At 42.8% G+C, this 15,590-nt stretch overlaps 1 protein-coding gene across 1 annotated transcript in view; it reads left to right on the forward strand.

Annotated features, from left to right (window-relative positions):
* The window catches only part of pdzd8 (PDZ domain containing 8), a 23,101-nt gene extending 7,790 nt beyond the window's left edge, over positions 1–15,311 (forward strand). Inside the window, exons 3-4 of the mRNA XM_010785393.1 lie at positions 10,448–10,614; positions 10,716–15,311. Of these exons, the coding sequence (XP_010783695.1) occupies positions 10,448–10,614; positions 10,716–13,078 (2,530 nt within the window). The 3' untranslated portion in view covers positions 13,079–15,311. The remainder of the gene's footprint in view (positions 1–10,447; positions 10,615–10,715) is intronic.
* Positions 15,312–15,590: the final 279 nt, after the last annotated feature.

A 15,590-nucleotide genomic window follows, 5' to 3' on the forward strand; every position in this document is an offset into this window, starting at 1 on the left:
TGGCCATTGAAGATGCGGATGCGGCCTTGTTTCTGGGTAGGGGGTTAGATTGCCCGTCGCAGCGGGGGCATTTCACTGATTTGCTCGCGGCTTTGGGGCATAAGATTTTGTATCCCCGCAAAGTGAGATGTCACCCTTCCGCCTTCGTGCCTTGCCACACACTGTTACGTGTTGCCACCATTTCCTCTCCTTTTGACCAGTTGGCACCTTTTGCCACAATCTTGCACAGCCAAGCGTGTCTGACTTTGCCTGTTGCCATATGGTGGCAAAGACATCGGTTGAAAAAGTAACGGTTGGACCTGGGGGCGCTGGATCAAGTAAAAAAGGCGGGTTAGCTTTTGGGAAGTCACGAGGCAGAGGGGCCAGCTTAATTGGATCCCGCTTTCAACACCTAAGGTCTCAATGAGAGAGACGGGTTGGCAACGCTTAAGGGTATATCCCGTGGAAAAACTCATGCAAGTGAGAAAGTTGCCCGGGACCCTGCGGCTAAATTGTTTATCCACAAGTCCATGGGGTGTGGAAGACATTGGAAGACGGCTTGTTGGTTGGTAAAAAGTCCACTCCATCTAAAGATTCAGGGCGAAAGCACACACCACCGAACTGAGCAATACCCTCGCTAATAACCTGCAAGGACCCGTTGGTATTGAATACTGACATCCCTTGAGCATGGTTCAATATCAAATCTTGGATTTGGTCCGTCCAATGTCCCAATGCCAGCCGGGAGCCCCACGAAACAGGGAGAAAAGGGGTTCTCAGCTCCCTTGTTGTGGCGTATTGGATCCGTCTTTCACAGCGTTGGTGGTGTACCCTTACTAGTAAATGTAGACTAAGGCCAAAAAAAAAAAAACAAATGTGAGGAGGGTGCATGCAATTTCCTCCCTTTAGCATTCAGAATTGCTGGTCCGTTCACTAAATCTTTTTTTCTCAAGAGCGGATGGGCCCCCTGGACCACCTACATTTGAAGAAACTCCTCCATCTCCTCACTAACTGGAGCTGTGAGCCAGTTAGGGCAGGAAAGGAGCATCAAAAGGCGGACTGTTGTATAATAAATTTGTGCATCATCATGGCGACCGCATGAATTTAAAGCATCTTCTTGGACCCACGTTGTGCGCAATTATGTCTTGCCAACTCATCAGCAACCCTAAACTGTGAGATAGATTAAATATCACTTCCGGGCCCCGTATTTCCTGGACCTCAAACCATTAGGGTATAAAACTTGAGAAGGTGATCCTGAATCGGGTTGAGTGGGCACTTCACCTTGGATTGAGGCCTTGTCACTCGTAACTTCGAATCATTTGCGCAGCTCTGAAAAGGCTTTGATAAAAGTGTTTCCTTCTGATGTTCCCATCAGGGGCGTATTTGATCTTGAGCGCAGACTTGATTCGGTTTGAAGGGCGATAGTGCAGGCCCGCCACCGAAATCCGTTTCGTGCGAGCGATAGCGGTGTTTTTCTTAACTTAAATAGTTTTGGGGTATGGAACAAGCCGGCATGGCATCAGAAGGCTGGGCAACTAGTCCTGCCAAAGTAAAAGCAAAAATTTGTTGGTCTTCGCCCCAAACCGTGAACTTTAGATTGTTAAAAGACCTTTTCAGAATGTGGCCCCTTGTGAGTTTTTAGCTGGAAAAATTCCACGCCCAGATGATAACAATTTTTGACATTGCTTGTTGCTGAAAATTCCCCAGATGTCCTGAGTTTTGGGACTTTAGGCCAGTCTCTTGCACTGGGGCAGCTTCTCTGTCTCCTTATCTCTCGGCCCGTTTTTAAACCCGAGAACATACTACAATGAAAGGCCTGCACGTTTTGTGATACACAGCCTTATGCATGTAAAAAGGTTTGCTGCAATGCCTGAACCATCATTCAACTGACTAAGTCGTGACGTTACAGGAAGATCATGGCATTGATATCATTGAAGTCTTTTGATCCCTCTCAAGTGATACAACCCTCTGGCTGGAGTTGTCAAGCTTTCTCCAGGTTTTGACCATTTGACAAAGACACCAGAGTTCCCAGTTCATATTTTGAATAGAAGACATGCTGAACTTGACACTCCTTGTTCTAGTCCATTATTGTGATGATGTAGGCTCGTCGACACAAAGGAACTTTCACTTGCCATCCCGTCTTATAGGTGACATAGCAGGCACCTAAAAACAAGACATAGGTTTGGTATCAACAGTTGGTTGGGACAGAGAGCAGAAGTGCACATGCAAAAATGATAGCATATATTAGTATCCCCAGGACTTCATTTAATCCACTTCATATCATTGTTCTAATTTATGGATGACTTTTTTGGCAAAATAATGAATTAATAATTGAAATTCTCAAAATGAAATTAGTTATTCTTATTAGCTGGCAAGTGTACAGGCAGATTAACCTTAGCTCAGCAAGATATCATTCACCAACAATCACTGAGCTAGCTAGCTTCTATCTCCTGAGCAATTGTTAGCAAATGTTTAGTCAGAGCTAAATATAGCTAATGTTAAGCTAGCTTGAAACATCAACTACATGTTCTTTGACAGTATCACACCATGAAACTATAACAGCACACTAATTTCATTATGTTGTCTATCAGAAAATGCCATGCACTTTTGCTAACCATTACAACTTACTGCCTGTCTTTTGTATGTGGACCAATGAATCACCAGTACAGCCCTCATTAGGGTACCTTCACCTGGTTTAACTGGCCAGGCTGATTCAGCAAACACAGCACATGTTTGTTACTGTTTGACTCCCTGCTGTCTCTCAACAAGTTTGAAAAATAGTTAAATATGGCAAAACATTATTTCCATAAAAATGATACCTTTATTTTTTATGACACAAAATGACCTTTATGTTAACTTAGAGGGGTAAACTTGACCTCATATCATGGAGATGAAACCAGAATCAGATGGTTTTGAATGTGAAATAAAACATTGATACATACAAGTATAGCTTATAATGAGAAAAAAAAAATGGGGTAGAATCTGGCATGTGCACCAGAAATACTGAATTTTACCCCGATATTACCTTTATATACTAACTTTGATGAGTACACTTGACTGGAGGTAATCTTGACCTCAAATCATTTAATAACACCAGATCAGATTTACGGATCAGATTTTACGGCCCAGAAAACCCCTAAAAAGTAGGTATCATTTATGATTCTAGGCCTTTTTGTTTTTTTCGGGTGGCAGCCATATTGGATTGCGCAATATGGCAGTACCATGGGGCGCCAATCTTGGCACCCATCTTAAAATGATTAAGTACGGTATGGACAACATCTGTGCAAAATTTGGCGAATTTGCGAGAATCTGAACCAAACGGTCCTTTTTTCCCCCCTAGGCCCCCAACTATTACCCATTATGTTCATTTTGTTCCGCAGAGAGTAGAGCTTCTGTTTATCAAGATGATTTGTGTGTGCGATATCTCCTTCTTTTGTGACACGATACGTCAGAGTACAACAGAAAGTGTAATGCACGTCTTTTGTGGCAGTGAGTTTTTGTTCAGGGATCAAAGGAGGCCTGGGTTCGGTCCTGAAGGTAGAAGAGATAACTTTAAAGCAGTGATAGCTGCCATTTAAACATATGAACCTTTCATTTGTTCTTAGTGGCAGTGTAGATAAAAGAGAGGCTGGATTTGCTGAAATGGATCTAGAATTGCTCCATTTACATGTGGCCAGTTCAGGGCTGGTGCGTTCTTTGTTTGTCTTTTCTGCTCAGAGACAAGGAACCAAGAGCTGCTTGTTGTTTTAGTCGATGTTAACAAGGTTAGTGAGTGTTCACCCGGAGAGGAGGCTACACACACACACACACACACACACACTCTCACTCTCACTCTCTCTCTCACACACACACACACACACACACACACACACACACACACACACACACACACACACACACACACACACACACACACACACACACACTCTTTATCTCTTTTATAGAACTGTGTTTCCCTGCCAAACTGAATCATCACAGTGAACTATTTAATGCGCTTTATCACCCATACAACCAGTTTCATATAACAGGGTCTGGTCTCATCTGGTTTAGATAAATAGATAGATATATACTTTATTTATCCCAGAATCGGAAATGATTTTGTTGCAGCAGCAGTGTCAAGCATTACACAAGTAAAACATTTTCAAAAGATACAAATGTAATACAAATAGAAATGTATTTAATTTAGTCACTGGACTAACTCCAGCATGATTCTTCATGTAGGCACACTGATTTATATTTCTTGATTCAAGGTTTATGTTTGTGATTGATGTATGCAAATTGTGCTTTAGGACATCTAGTCCTGTTCCTCAGCTCGGTCAAAGTTAGCCTGTGTTGCTCTGGATGGTTTCCTGGGCACAGCTTCTTTCTACCCTTACAGTACCAACAGTGTTTTACAGTCTGTTAAATGCAGCTTCATTGACATTTCTGAAACAGACTTTGTTGTCTGGGTCTTGTGAATTGAACGCCAAAATCATGAGTATAAAACCAGGTTTTTTTTATCTATAAATGTTCGTTAGGTTTATTATAGTAATTACATTGGGACAATAAATGTAATCAGAAAGCAAAGGATATCCAGGTATATATCTTTCACACACTGCTGCAGAGCTGTAGTGTTATCAATGGAGCTGTGTGTGCACTGACATAATTAGGCACATATGAGTGTCTGTGACTGTGCATATATTGGGGGTGTAAGTGTGTTAAAGGCGATTGCCACTATTTGCACTTCAGAAGAAAGGGCTTGTGTGCTTGCCTTTGTAAATCTATTGTAGGCAGCACATTGTGTCGCAGCTGTATACACACAGCTACGTTGCCCATCCAATTAGAGATGTTCAGCACCTACTCACCTTCCAGCAGTTCTTACACAAAGGACAACATGTCAGTGCCCTGAACGTGTGTGTGTCCGTATTGGAGCAGAAGATGACCCACTAAGCACTGGTACAGGACCTGAAGGCACCGCCTGCCGTGGGCCACGCGCCGGAGGAATATGTCGTCGATTAATAAGAACACTCACTGCTCTGCTTGGGAGGATTTCCAGGCATCACACTGATTTGTTGTTTGGTTTGAAAACCAACCTTATTTCTTTCTTTATTTCCTTTATATTTATATTTCCTTTATATTTATATTTTCCTCCATGTTTTTCAAAATACAACACGACATTGTAAGGATCCAAATGACCACCTTGACAATATGGCCCCATTTTGTTTTTCTACTTATATAATGGTAAATGCCTGAATAAATAGTGCTTTTCTAGTCTGAAAGTCCAGAGTGCTTTCATTTATAGAATAATATCATTTGTATTACTAGAAACATATTCAATATCACAATTTATCATAGTCCAAAAAGAAAATAGAACAATTCAATTTCTTATTTAATGTAAAAAAGCAGCATATGTTTGGAATTGTATTTACAAATAATGAAACATCACTCAAATGGATAATTGCTTTATTGTCCAAATCCAACTGAATGAAGGCACAAAACAAGTAAATGTGAACATATTTTAACAATACATAAGACTTTAACAATTTTGCAGTGCAATCAAACATGAATGAAGTGGGAAGACCGCCATGGAGATTCTGGGTCATTATACACTCAGCGGCTGCTTTACACCGCACACCTGCTTGGTATTTTAAACATCTGTTCTGTCATTGTGGCAGAAAAGTCTGCAGAGATGGTGAAAACGGTCAGTTGTTCATAGTAAACACCGTAATAAGGAGAACAGTAGAATGTTCTGATGTCTTAATTCACATGTTGGCGTGAACTGTAGATATCAGTGGATCCATCCTGTCTTGTGTCAACAGTTCAAGCTGTTAATATGGTGTTAGAAATATTTTCTCGACATAAATATACCCCCTTAACACCATTTACCCTTCCCTTAGTCCCGCCCCTTACACACTCATGGCCATTCAGAGTGCAGCGTTGGCCAGCGGCATCCAGCCTCTGACGGCTGTGCAGTTAGCAAGAGATATCTATCTCTAAAATCAGGGGTCTCCAACCTTTTTTAGGATGAGAGCTTCTTTAAAAAAATAACACAAGTCGTGAGCTACTTTTACTCCTCTTTTTTTTGGTTTTTAGCCTTTGCAGTGTATATATTTAACAGAATTTAACATTATTATATGCTCACCTTTAACCTTTGTGCTGTTTGGGTCTGTGGAACCCGTTTTCAGTGTTTACTAAAAAAACATTTATGCAATTTAATACTTTTTACCTGCTTTATTTGGGGGTGGACTTCACATCCTCTAGGGGGGTCCGAGATTTTTTTTTAATGTTTTGAAGTGAAAAGCATCAATCTGGTGCACTTTGAGCACAACATGAATTGATGGATACAGCTCTCAACACTCAGATGGAAGGGAGCTGTATACTTTTCAATAATCCAAACATCTTTAGAATATGATCACAACCAGCAACAAATCATTTCAACTTGTTCATTCTCATCTTATGTAGTTAGCATTCTTTCTTTTTATTTATGCATATTTTACTAATCACTCCCCTTTTAAACTGTATTTTTTGTTTTGTACTGTCCTATAGTACACATTGGAAATATTTCTTAATTTATTTTTTACAACTATAATAAATAGATAAAGGTGTGCATTGGAAATATTTGTTTGCATAGATGACCAAAGAATTTGACACACTGAGGTCATTTAGACTAAAGTGAACTATCCAAACACTCTGTCCCTTTCATCACCTGAGCTGTAGTTATCAGCCTCTCAGTCTGACAGGAGAGAGCTCTCCCTCTCCTTGTTGTAAAAACAGCTTCTAATATCCGTTAGCTCTGAGCTAGAGCACCAGATGCTAACAACAAAAATCCCCGTAACTGGTGCTTTCTCTCTCTCTCTCTCTCTCTCTGTCTCGCTCGCGCTCTCTCTCTGTCTCGCTCGCTCACATAGGCTGTGTGCTCCTCCGTGGCGATGACGGCTTGCGTTAAAAAATAATAATAAACATATTTGTAAAGTGGAGGGACACAAACGGGATTTCGAAAAGTGGGGGGGACATGTCCCCCCTGTCCCCAGTGGAGATTACGCCCGTGTGTGTGCGTGTCAAGTGCAATAAATATATCAGCAAGTTGCAACGCACACAGAGTAAAGCTCTGGCCCTCATGTGCTGTATATAGGCGGGAACGATAGGCTGTTCAATGGGGCTGATGTGTTGTGTAGAATCTGCCAGAAGGAAAGGTCACACTCCTTATGAAGCGGGGAGCTGCCGCTCCACATTCCTTTTCTTCCCGACTGCAACGCTGGTCCCGCAAATCAAGCAAGAACGTGATTGATCGATATTCAATTACAGGAGTCGTGTTAGATAGATATAGAGTTGAAGTAAGTAGATAGAGTTCACTATGATTGAGATTTCGTTTATGCATAGGGTAGATTCTTTTAATTACATTTCCTTTTTTTGGTGTGTATTTTTTACATTTTGGATTTGCTTGGCAAGCTACTTATTGAGGGCTCGCGAGCTGACGTTTTGGAGACCCCTGTCTAAAATCATTACATTTCTATATTTAAATGAGTGGAGCTGTCATTAGCCGAGTAAGGCACATCTTTACCGAGCACCTGTGATCTATGCCTGCTACTGAAACCAAATGCATACACATGCTGCTTTCTCTTTTAATGCTTGTAGCATTGAATAAAGATCTTCCCTGCTGCACAGGAACAGTGTTGCTTCTTAATTACATCTGAAGACATTATGGTTCACTTTACACTGTGATCTGTTTAACCTGTTTTTGTTGAGTAACTTTGACATCCTGGTTATATCATTCAATTGTCAACCTTTCTGTTCTGTTTTCTAAGAAAGAGATTATATTCCATCAGGGAGGGCAGAAGGTGACAGTGTGGGCGCCATGCTTTCTCTGACGGAGTAGTAGCAAGGCAGTTATGTGGGGTTAACGTAATGGGTTTGAATACATATGATAAATATACATTCAACTGTATAGCGTAATACATTTGCCAGCCGAATTGTGATCAGAAGTGATGCAGCACAGGGTAAATAACTCAATGAGCTGATTGACTCAATCAGCTGCAATATGAGGATAAATGATTATGTGCTATTCCACTACAATATCCTGTTAATGTCAAATTGATTTTGCATCTCCTGTTGTCGTACGCAGCCAGAGTGTTTTTCCAGCAGAACCCACCTGCCTCAGTAATGGTCATTGTGTGATGTGAAGCTGAAGAGGCCTATAGCCTGCACACTCCCCCCCCAGCAACCCCCCCTCTGCAATGTTGTTAGTGTCTTCATGGAAGAGCGGTAACACGACCAGATCAGATTAAACCTCAGAGAACTTAAAGGGATAGTTCAGCTGTTTTGAAGTGGGGTTGTGTGAGGTACTTATCCATAGACAGTGTATTATCTACAGTACACAGGAGGACCAGCATGGACTGTAGGCTATGCTCTGCTGTAGATAAGGGCAGCAGCAGTTTGGGTGTACACTATATTCACAATGGTTTTTAGAGACTTACCTTGCAGTCAGTCCAGCTATCTATGCTCTCGCTGAAGCAGCCAGATTCCATTGACAAAAACTGTAATTTTACCAGTTATCGTTTATAATAATAATACATTTTATTTCGAGGCGACTTTCATAATACCCAAGGACACCATACATGAAAAGAAAAATTCAGCAGTGACTGTCTTTGTCCACAAATCCCTTTGGAGTAATTGTGATCTTGTATATAGTTTCCGGGTTATAATAAATACTTTTAAAACACTTTTTTTGTCTTGCCAATCTACATTTTTCCAGCATTTGTCATGATTTCATGATTCAATGTATTTCCAGATAGCTTGAGTCTGGTAACACTGCAGAATGGTGTATGCTTCCTGCTGTGTACCTCATACTAAAAGAATGGGCTGTGCTACTAATCAGGCTAACATGAGGATGGATCAGGACTTCCCCTTAGCCTTCAGTGAATCTGCCCCCCCCACCCCCACCCCTTGTTTCAGCTTGTACATTATCTGCTTATTGGATGGCCAGCTCTAACTCAATCACTGCCTTCACCCAGAACAGTAACAAATGACAGGAGGGGAAATGACAGTCATTCGTCTCCGTCTACCCACATCATGCCGGCCCCTCTTTTCTCTTTTTAAACCAGGACACCTGTACCACCCTCCTCTGCCTCCACCCTCTGCCTTCCCCCTCTCCACCTCATTTAGCCCTTCCTCTATTCCAGAACATATCCTACCATACATGTGTCTGGAAAGCTGAAAGTCTCTTGTAATCAAAGTGGAAATCACATGGGTTTCACTCAAATTCACTGATGCTCATCACTATAGGAGACACACACTTAGCTTTTATATACGACCTGCTTAGAACAGATGACCTCCGCGTCACAACAGGTGTGTTATGATATGTGCCTTGAGCTGTAAGAAGTGGCTGTTATTAGAGCAGGGGGTAGGGGGGGGGGTTGATTGCAGTTAGCTTTCTCCTGTGCCATACAATACCACTTTCAGTTTGAGTTTCATGTTGAAGTGCTGGAGGCCGATGTCAGTAATGAAGCATTTTTCAACGTACTATTTATTCTCATTCTTATTTGTTTACATAACCTGACAAATTAGCAGTATCTGTTGTTAGTTGCTAGTTTTAGACTTTTAACATGAAGAAATATAAAATTCATACAATTCTCTTAATATCTAATGTGACTATAGGGAAAGACAATAATGTTGAGATATGAAAGTTGGCAATATTATATCAAAAGTGCAGACTTTGTAGTGAAAAAGGAATTCATTCGGCCCATCATTCAAGCTCTCCCAGGAAGTGTGACTTATTCTGGGCATGTCCATGGATAACTACTTTTTGGCCAAAGTTTGACTCTGACAAAAATCACCTTAAATTGGGACATTGCTTTTAGGGCTTCTACATTCTATACACCCTAACTCCAAAACTAAACGCCTATTTGGAATACTGAGAGTAGCTGCAAGAAAAGCAATTACAAGGAAATGGCTCAAACCTGACACATCTATAAACACTTGGCATGACATAATAAACAACATATTGTCAATGGAAATATCTTTTCCCTGAAACTTCAGGAGAACCAATTTGAAGAAACTTGAAAATGGTGGAAGCGATGTATTTTAGACGACCATTCCTTTAGTTTAATCGTGCTTTTGTATAATCCCTGCTGTTTTTTTTCTTCATCCTTGAAACCGAAAACCCTCGCTGTCTACTGTTTTATTTATTTATTTATTATTATTTTTATTATATATATTTTTTGCTTGTTGATTTACTTGTTTATTGTACCTTGGTATGTTTCATATTTTTGGGTCACTAAAAAAATGTAACTGTTAAAGGAGCAAAGTGCACCATAAATGCTATGTGACTCCAACAAAAAAAAATGAAAGGAATATTTCAACTGTATTGACCATAATTAATTAATCATGTTTTTGTACACAATTCTAGCAATACATAAAGTAGATAAGTTGTGGCCTTTGACCTCTAAATCCATGTTGGTTTTCATTGTAAATGTTCTCTTGTTACATGTGTGCATCAGACGGAGGTGATCAAGGGGGCGTGTGGCAGCGTGGGGATGACGTTCAGACACGTCCCTGCCAGTGAGGGGGATGCAGTGCACGTCAGCATCGAGACAGTCACACCCAACTCCCCCGCAGCCCTGGCAGACCTGCAGAGGGGAGATCGGCTCATCGCCATTGGAGGTTTGAGATGTTTTTATTTGGTAACCATCAGAAGATTTAAAAAAAAAAAAAGAGTCTTTGCTGTACTGAAAATGTATTTCCTGTTCTTGAACTTTCTACAGGAGTCAAGGTGACATCTTCAGTTCAAGTGCCCAAACTGTTGAGGCAGGCCGGAGAGAGGGTGGTGGTTCTTTATGAGAGGCCCGTCCGTCACCAGGCTCACTCTTTTGGAAGCCTTGGAACTCTTCAGGAAGGGTTTGGGCAGCTAGAGGAAACAGGATTTATTCCTCATCCGGGGGGGTATGAAGAAGACCCAGCTCCCATCACCACCCTCTCCGACATATCAGACAGCAAAGACATGGACTCTGAGTTTGAAGAGTTGATTGTGGACTCCAAACTTAGCCAGAATGTTGGCCCTAACAGCAGCATCACAAATACCAGTGATGCCAAGGAGGAGTCCTTACTCACCGTTAATCAAAGCCCCAAAAGGACTGTGGCCAGCCTGGCCTCCAAGCCCCTCGGTTCCATATCCCCCATACTCAACCGCAAGCTAAACCTGGTGGGTCTCCAGTCGCCACTAAAGCCCCAACCCAAAGAATCTCCAAAGCCCTCTCCACAAAGGACCAATAGTGATCCTGTTGAAGGTCTGCAACGTCCCACTGTCCCTCCCCCACCTCCTCCTTCTCGCCCCCCAGTGCCGCCAAGACCTCAAATAAGGTTGACGTCAGCCTCTTCAGAAACCAGTCATTTGGAAGGCATTGATTCTGTTACAGCTACAAATGCTGCTGTGGCTCCTACCGTGACTTCCAGCAGCAGCGCTTCTGAAAAATCTCCAGAAAAAGCTCCTCTCACTGGAGCCAATGAGGACAAAGCTGTCACTGATAAGACCTGTGTCAAACAGGCTGAGGTGAAGCAGCCTACCAGACCAGCAGAGTCCACTGATGAGCCGCTTGGCCCCCCCACTGTGACCAACAGCAGCAGAGCTGACCAGGCAAAGGACAGAGCTTCAGAAAGCTCCTGCAGCACACGGGACAGTCTGGAGGACCACTCCCTCTGGGAATCCCCAGAAACCCTTATCCGTCACCAGACCGCACGCTGGCCCAAAGCCTCTGTAGTGTTTGAGGTGGAGAACAACCAAAAGTACCTTAATGTGGCCCTGTGGTGCAAAGATCCCTTTAAGTTGGGCAGTTTATTGTGCCTGGGTCACGTCAGCCTCCAGCTGGAGCATGTTGCCCTGGAATCTATGGCCACATCTTCAGCAGAGTACCAGAGCACTTTCAGGCTGGGGCCTCCGGAACCAAGGGCCAACGTCAGCCGCACGGCGCTGCGCAGTCTCAGCACCCACAAAGGCTTCAATGAGAAGCTGTGTTACGGAGATGTTACTCTGAACTTCTGTTACCTCGCCGAGGGGGAGCTAGACTATCCAGGAGGGCTGATAGAGAGGGAGCGAGAGGGCAGTCTGCAAGATGAGGATCTGAGAGAGAGGGAGCGGGAGCAGATCCACACTGCGCAGAGGGATGACCTGGCATATGGAGCCATTCAGCTGGTGGAGGTTCGCCACAACTTCCAGGACACACAGTTCCAGAACCCGACCTGGTGTGAATACTGCAAGAAGAAGGTTTGGACAAAGGCCGCCTCTCAGTGTATGATCTGCGCCTACGTATGCCACAAGAAGTGCCAGGACAAGTGCCTCGCTGAAAACCCCCTCTGTGTGGCAGCCACTGAGCGCCGGGGAGCTGACCCTGAAGCCAAATCCACCATCAACCGGGCCACCACCGGCCTCACCCGCCATATCATCAACACCAGCTCCCGCCTGCTGAACCTCCGCCAGGTGCCAAAAACTCGGCTGCTTGAGACGGTGGCTGACTTGGTGCCTGGGACAGTGGAGCCCTCACCCAAGCACACCCCAAACACTTCAGACAACGAAAGCAGCGACACTGAGACCTACACTAGTGGGGCCAGCCCCTCGAAGCAGCCTGTGTGCAGCGGGGGCAGCAGCAAACTCGTACGCAGGGAAGGCGGGCTGGATGACAGCGTGTTCATCGCTGTCAAGGAGATAGGCCGCGACCTGTACCGGGGGCTGCCCACAGAAGAGCGCTCCCAGAAGCTGGAGCTGATGCTGGACAAGCTGCAGCAGGAGATCGATCAGGAGCTGGAGCACAACAACGCTCTCCTGCTGGAGGAGAAGGAGGCCACAGATTCCCGCCGCAAGGCCCTCATCAGTACTGCCCTGGCTAAGTCTGGGGAGAGGCTCCAGGCCCTCACCCTGCTGATGATCCACTACCGGGCCGGCATCGAGGACCTGGAGTCAGTGGAGAGCTCCTCCCCTTCAGAGCAGCAGGGCTTTAAAGCAAAGGGAGTGGGGCTGGAGGAGGAGGCCCTGCTGGGGACGGAGGTGTATGACAGTGACATATGCAGCCCTGTGGAGGGGCAGCTGCTGGACAACATCACTGAGGAGCAGATCTGTGTTGAGGCTCTGCACTGAAGGACACAGAGAGGAAAAGAAGAGAAACATGTGCTTTGGCAAGAGCACCTCAACAAAATGTGTCTACTTTGTTTTTAGAGATGGGGGAGTTTCAGCAGTCCATTTAAAAATATAGGATGTGTTGGGTCCATTGTGTGATTCACACATTTTTTTTATTTTAGTATGAAAAATGAAGGATGGAAATACCTCCCTAACAAGAATTCATATATTGATGGTTTGATTTGCACAACGTGATGCCGTCTCCATGCTCTTGGTTTTTAAAGGTAAGCTTCAGAGCTACAATATAACCCTTATTCGTGCTGCATGTGGATCCTCCAGCTGGTTTTCTGTGGCTTCAAACTGTCATGTAATGCATTGAATTACTTTTGCTCCTTTGTCTGTAAGAGCTTTGAAATAAGGACTTAAAAACATGTGCACATTTCTGTGGTCTACTCGTCTGAATAATTTGAATGGAGAAGGAATTATTGTTACGTAATTATTTGTTTTACTGTGAGTAAAGAGCCCATATGAAGGTGATATATTTGAGTCAATAACAGTGTGAATATTACTGGGACAGCAGCATTGGACAGCCAGCTCAGTGGAAAAGGTCATTAGAGTCCAGACCCTGCAAGAGCTCACACATATCTTTGTTTTCAGCACTTTTTTTTACTGTAGCATGATTTTAGTATCCACCGTCCTTGGATTAATTGTGATATTGTATATAGTTTGCTCTTTCTTTTGGTTTATTTGTTTGTATTGGTTTGGCCAGACATGTTTTACTGATCTATATTTCCCATATTCTTCTCTCCCCATTGTGGGTGTAAAGAGGTTAATTAATACTTTTTTTTAAACCTCGTTTTGTCTTGCCAAGCTTCATTATGTTCAGCCCTGTCAACTAAATGTTGACACATTAATAACTGATCAAAACTTTGATTGGGTTCAATTTGAGGAATACATTTTTTGTATTATTTTCTCTAAAGGAATGTTATCCAGGAGCTTTCATGATATGAACATTCTCTTAACCAATTTGTATTTGTTGTGAATGAAGATGATTTCCATGCCTCGATAAATAATGATGTGATAAAGTGCAGATCCTTTGCCTTCATGAGTTGTGTTCATGCCCAAATGAATGTATGTTCAGCCTTCTGTGTGTGTTGTGTGTGTTACAGCTGTTTGGCACTGCCTTCCCCATTCCCTTGCTGAACATCAAGCATTAATGTAGCATGTTACAGTGACTCTATCAGACGCAGCTCCAAAATGCTTTGCTGTTCATCTCCTACCCTTCAGAGATTAGTATTATTATTCACACTGGAATAAATAGTAAAAGGAGGTACCATCTAACAGAAACTCTAAAACACTGAACATTTTGGATTCTATGCTTTTGGTTTTTATTCTGAAGATTATTTTGATGTGACATATTCCCAATACAATACAGTTGAGTTTGTTGAAGATAAGTCACTAAGAATGAGTTTAATGGCTTTCTAAAACTATCAAAGCAGTCAGTGGTATCAGTGTGTCAGAATTGTGAGGCAATAGACAGGGTTGCATGGCCTGTTACCGGTACATTTAGGACTAGGATTACAGTTATCTTAAAACATTTTTAGATATTCTTGCATGAATTAAAAAAACAAGCTGAAAGAAGATTTAACACTGAAAATATAAAAAGCCATCACCCAAAGTGCATTGAACACCAGCTGAGTGAGTCAGCAGAGGGCAGATTTACTCTGACAGGATTGGTCCACACTGAGGGACCTGGAGAAGTGAAGAGCCAGACTCCTGTTTGTGTCGCAGATATGTTGCTCCAGTAGATATTGGCTTGCTGGCTGCCATACTTGTTTATCTCTGTCACTCTCTGTATATCCAGATTTTTTGTGCAATATTTTTGTAGAAAATGAAGCTAATGATTCCCACGTGTGTGACTTCCTTCTCCTTTCTTTGATTTCTGTGTCTATCTGTCTGGTGTAGCTCCCTGAGGGTTTTTGTGGACCAGTGAAAATGTGAGAAGCACTGCTTTGCTGCTGCTGCTGTTACTATGTGCTCCTTCACAGATCTCATGATCACATGCTTCTGCGCCCACCCCATGCCTAACCTTTGAAACTGCTCTTGAAATATGGCTGCCCATCATGGCTTTCAGTAGATGGAGATGGTGTTTGTTTCTCTCTGTGTGTGTGAGGGATGTTGTAAACTGTTTTTGCAAAGGCTCATGTGATGAAGCTTTATTGTACATAACCTAAATAAACAAGCTAAAATGATTTCCCATCATCCAGCTTTGTGTTTGAATCGGCTCACAGAAGGATACTAAAGGCACGGTCTGCCATCCACCCACAGCAACCCATCAGACTTCTGTTACATCTGTGTTAATGACAGGTTTACACCTTTTTATATATACAGTCTATGGTTTACACACAGGAACTCTCAGACCAGAGTCTAACTTAAAGGTTACACAAAAAATCAACACTATTGTTTTCTATTGAAATTAGCTGATCTGCTCAGTACAGCATGACCTTTATGTGCACTTACTTTATGCTATGTG

Source organism: Notothenia coriiceps, unplaced genomic scaffold, assembly GCF_000735185.1.
Source record: "Notothenia coriiceps isolate Sejong01 unplaced genomic scaffold, NC01 NC01_scaffold00027655, whole genome shotgun sequence".
Lineage (NCBI taxonomy): Eukaryota > Metazoa > Chordata > Actinopteri > Perciformes > Nototheniidae > Notothenia > Notothenia coriiceps.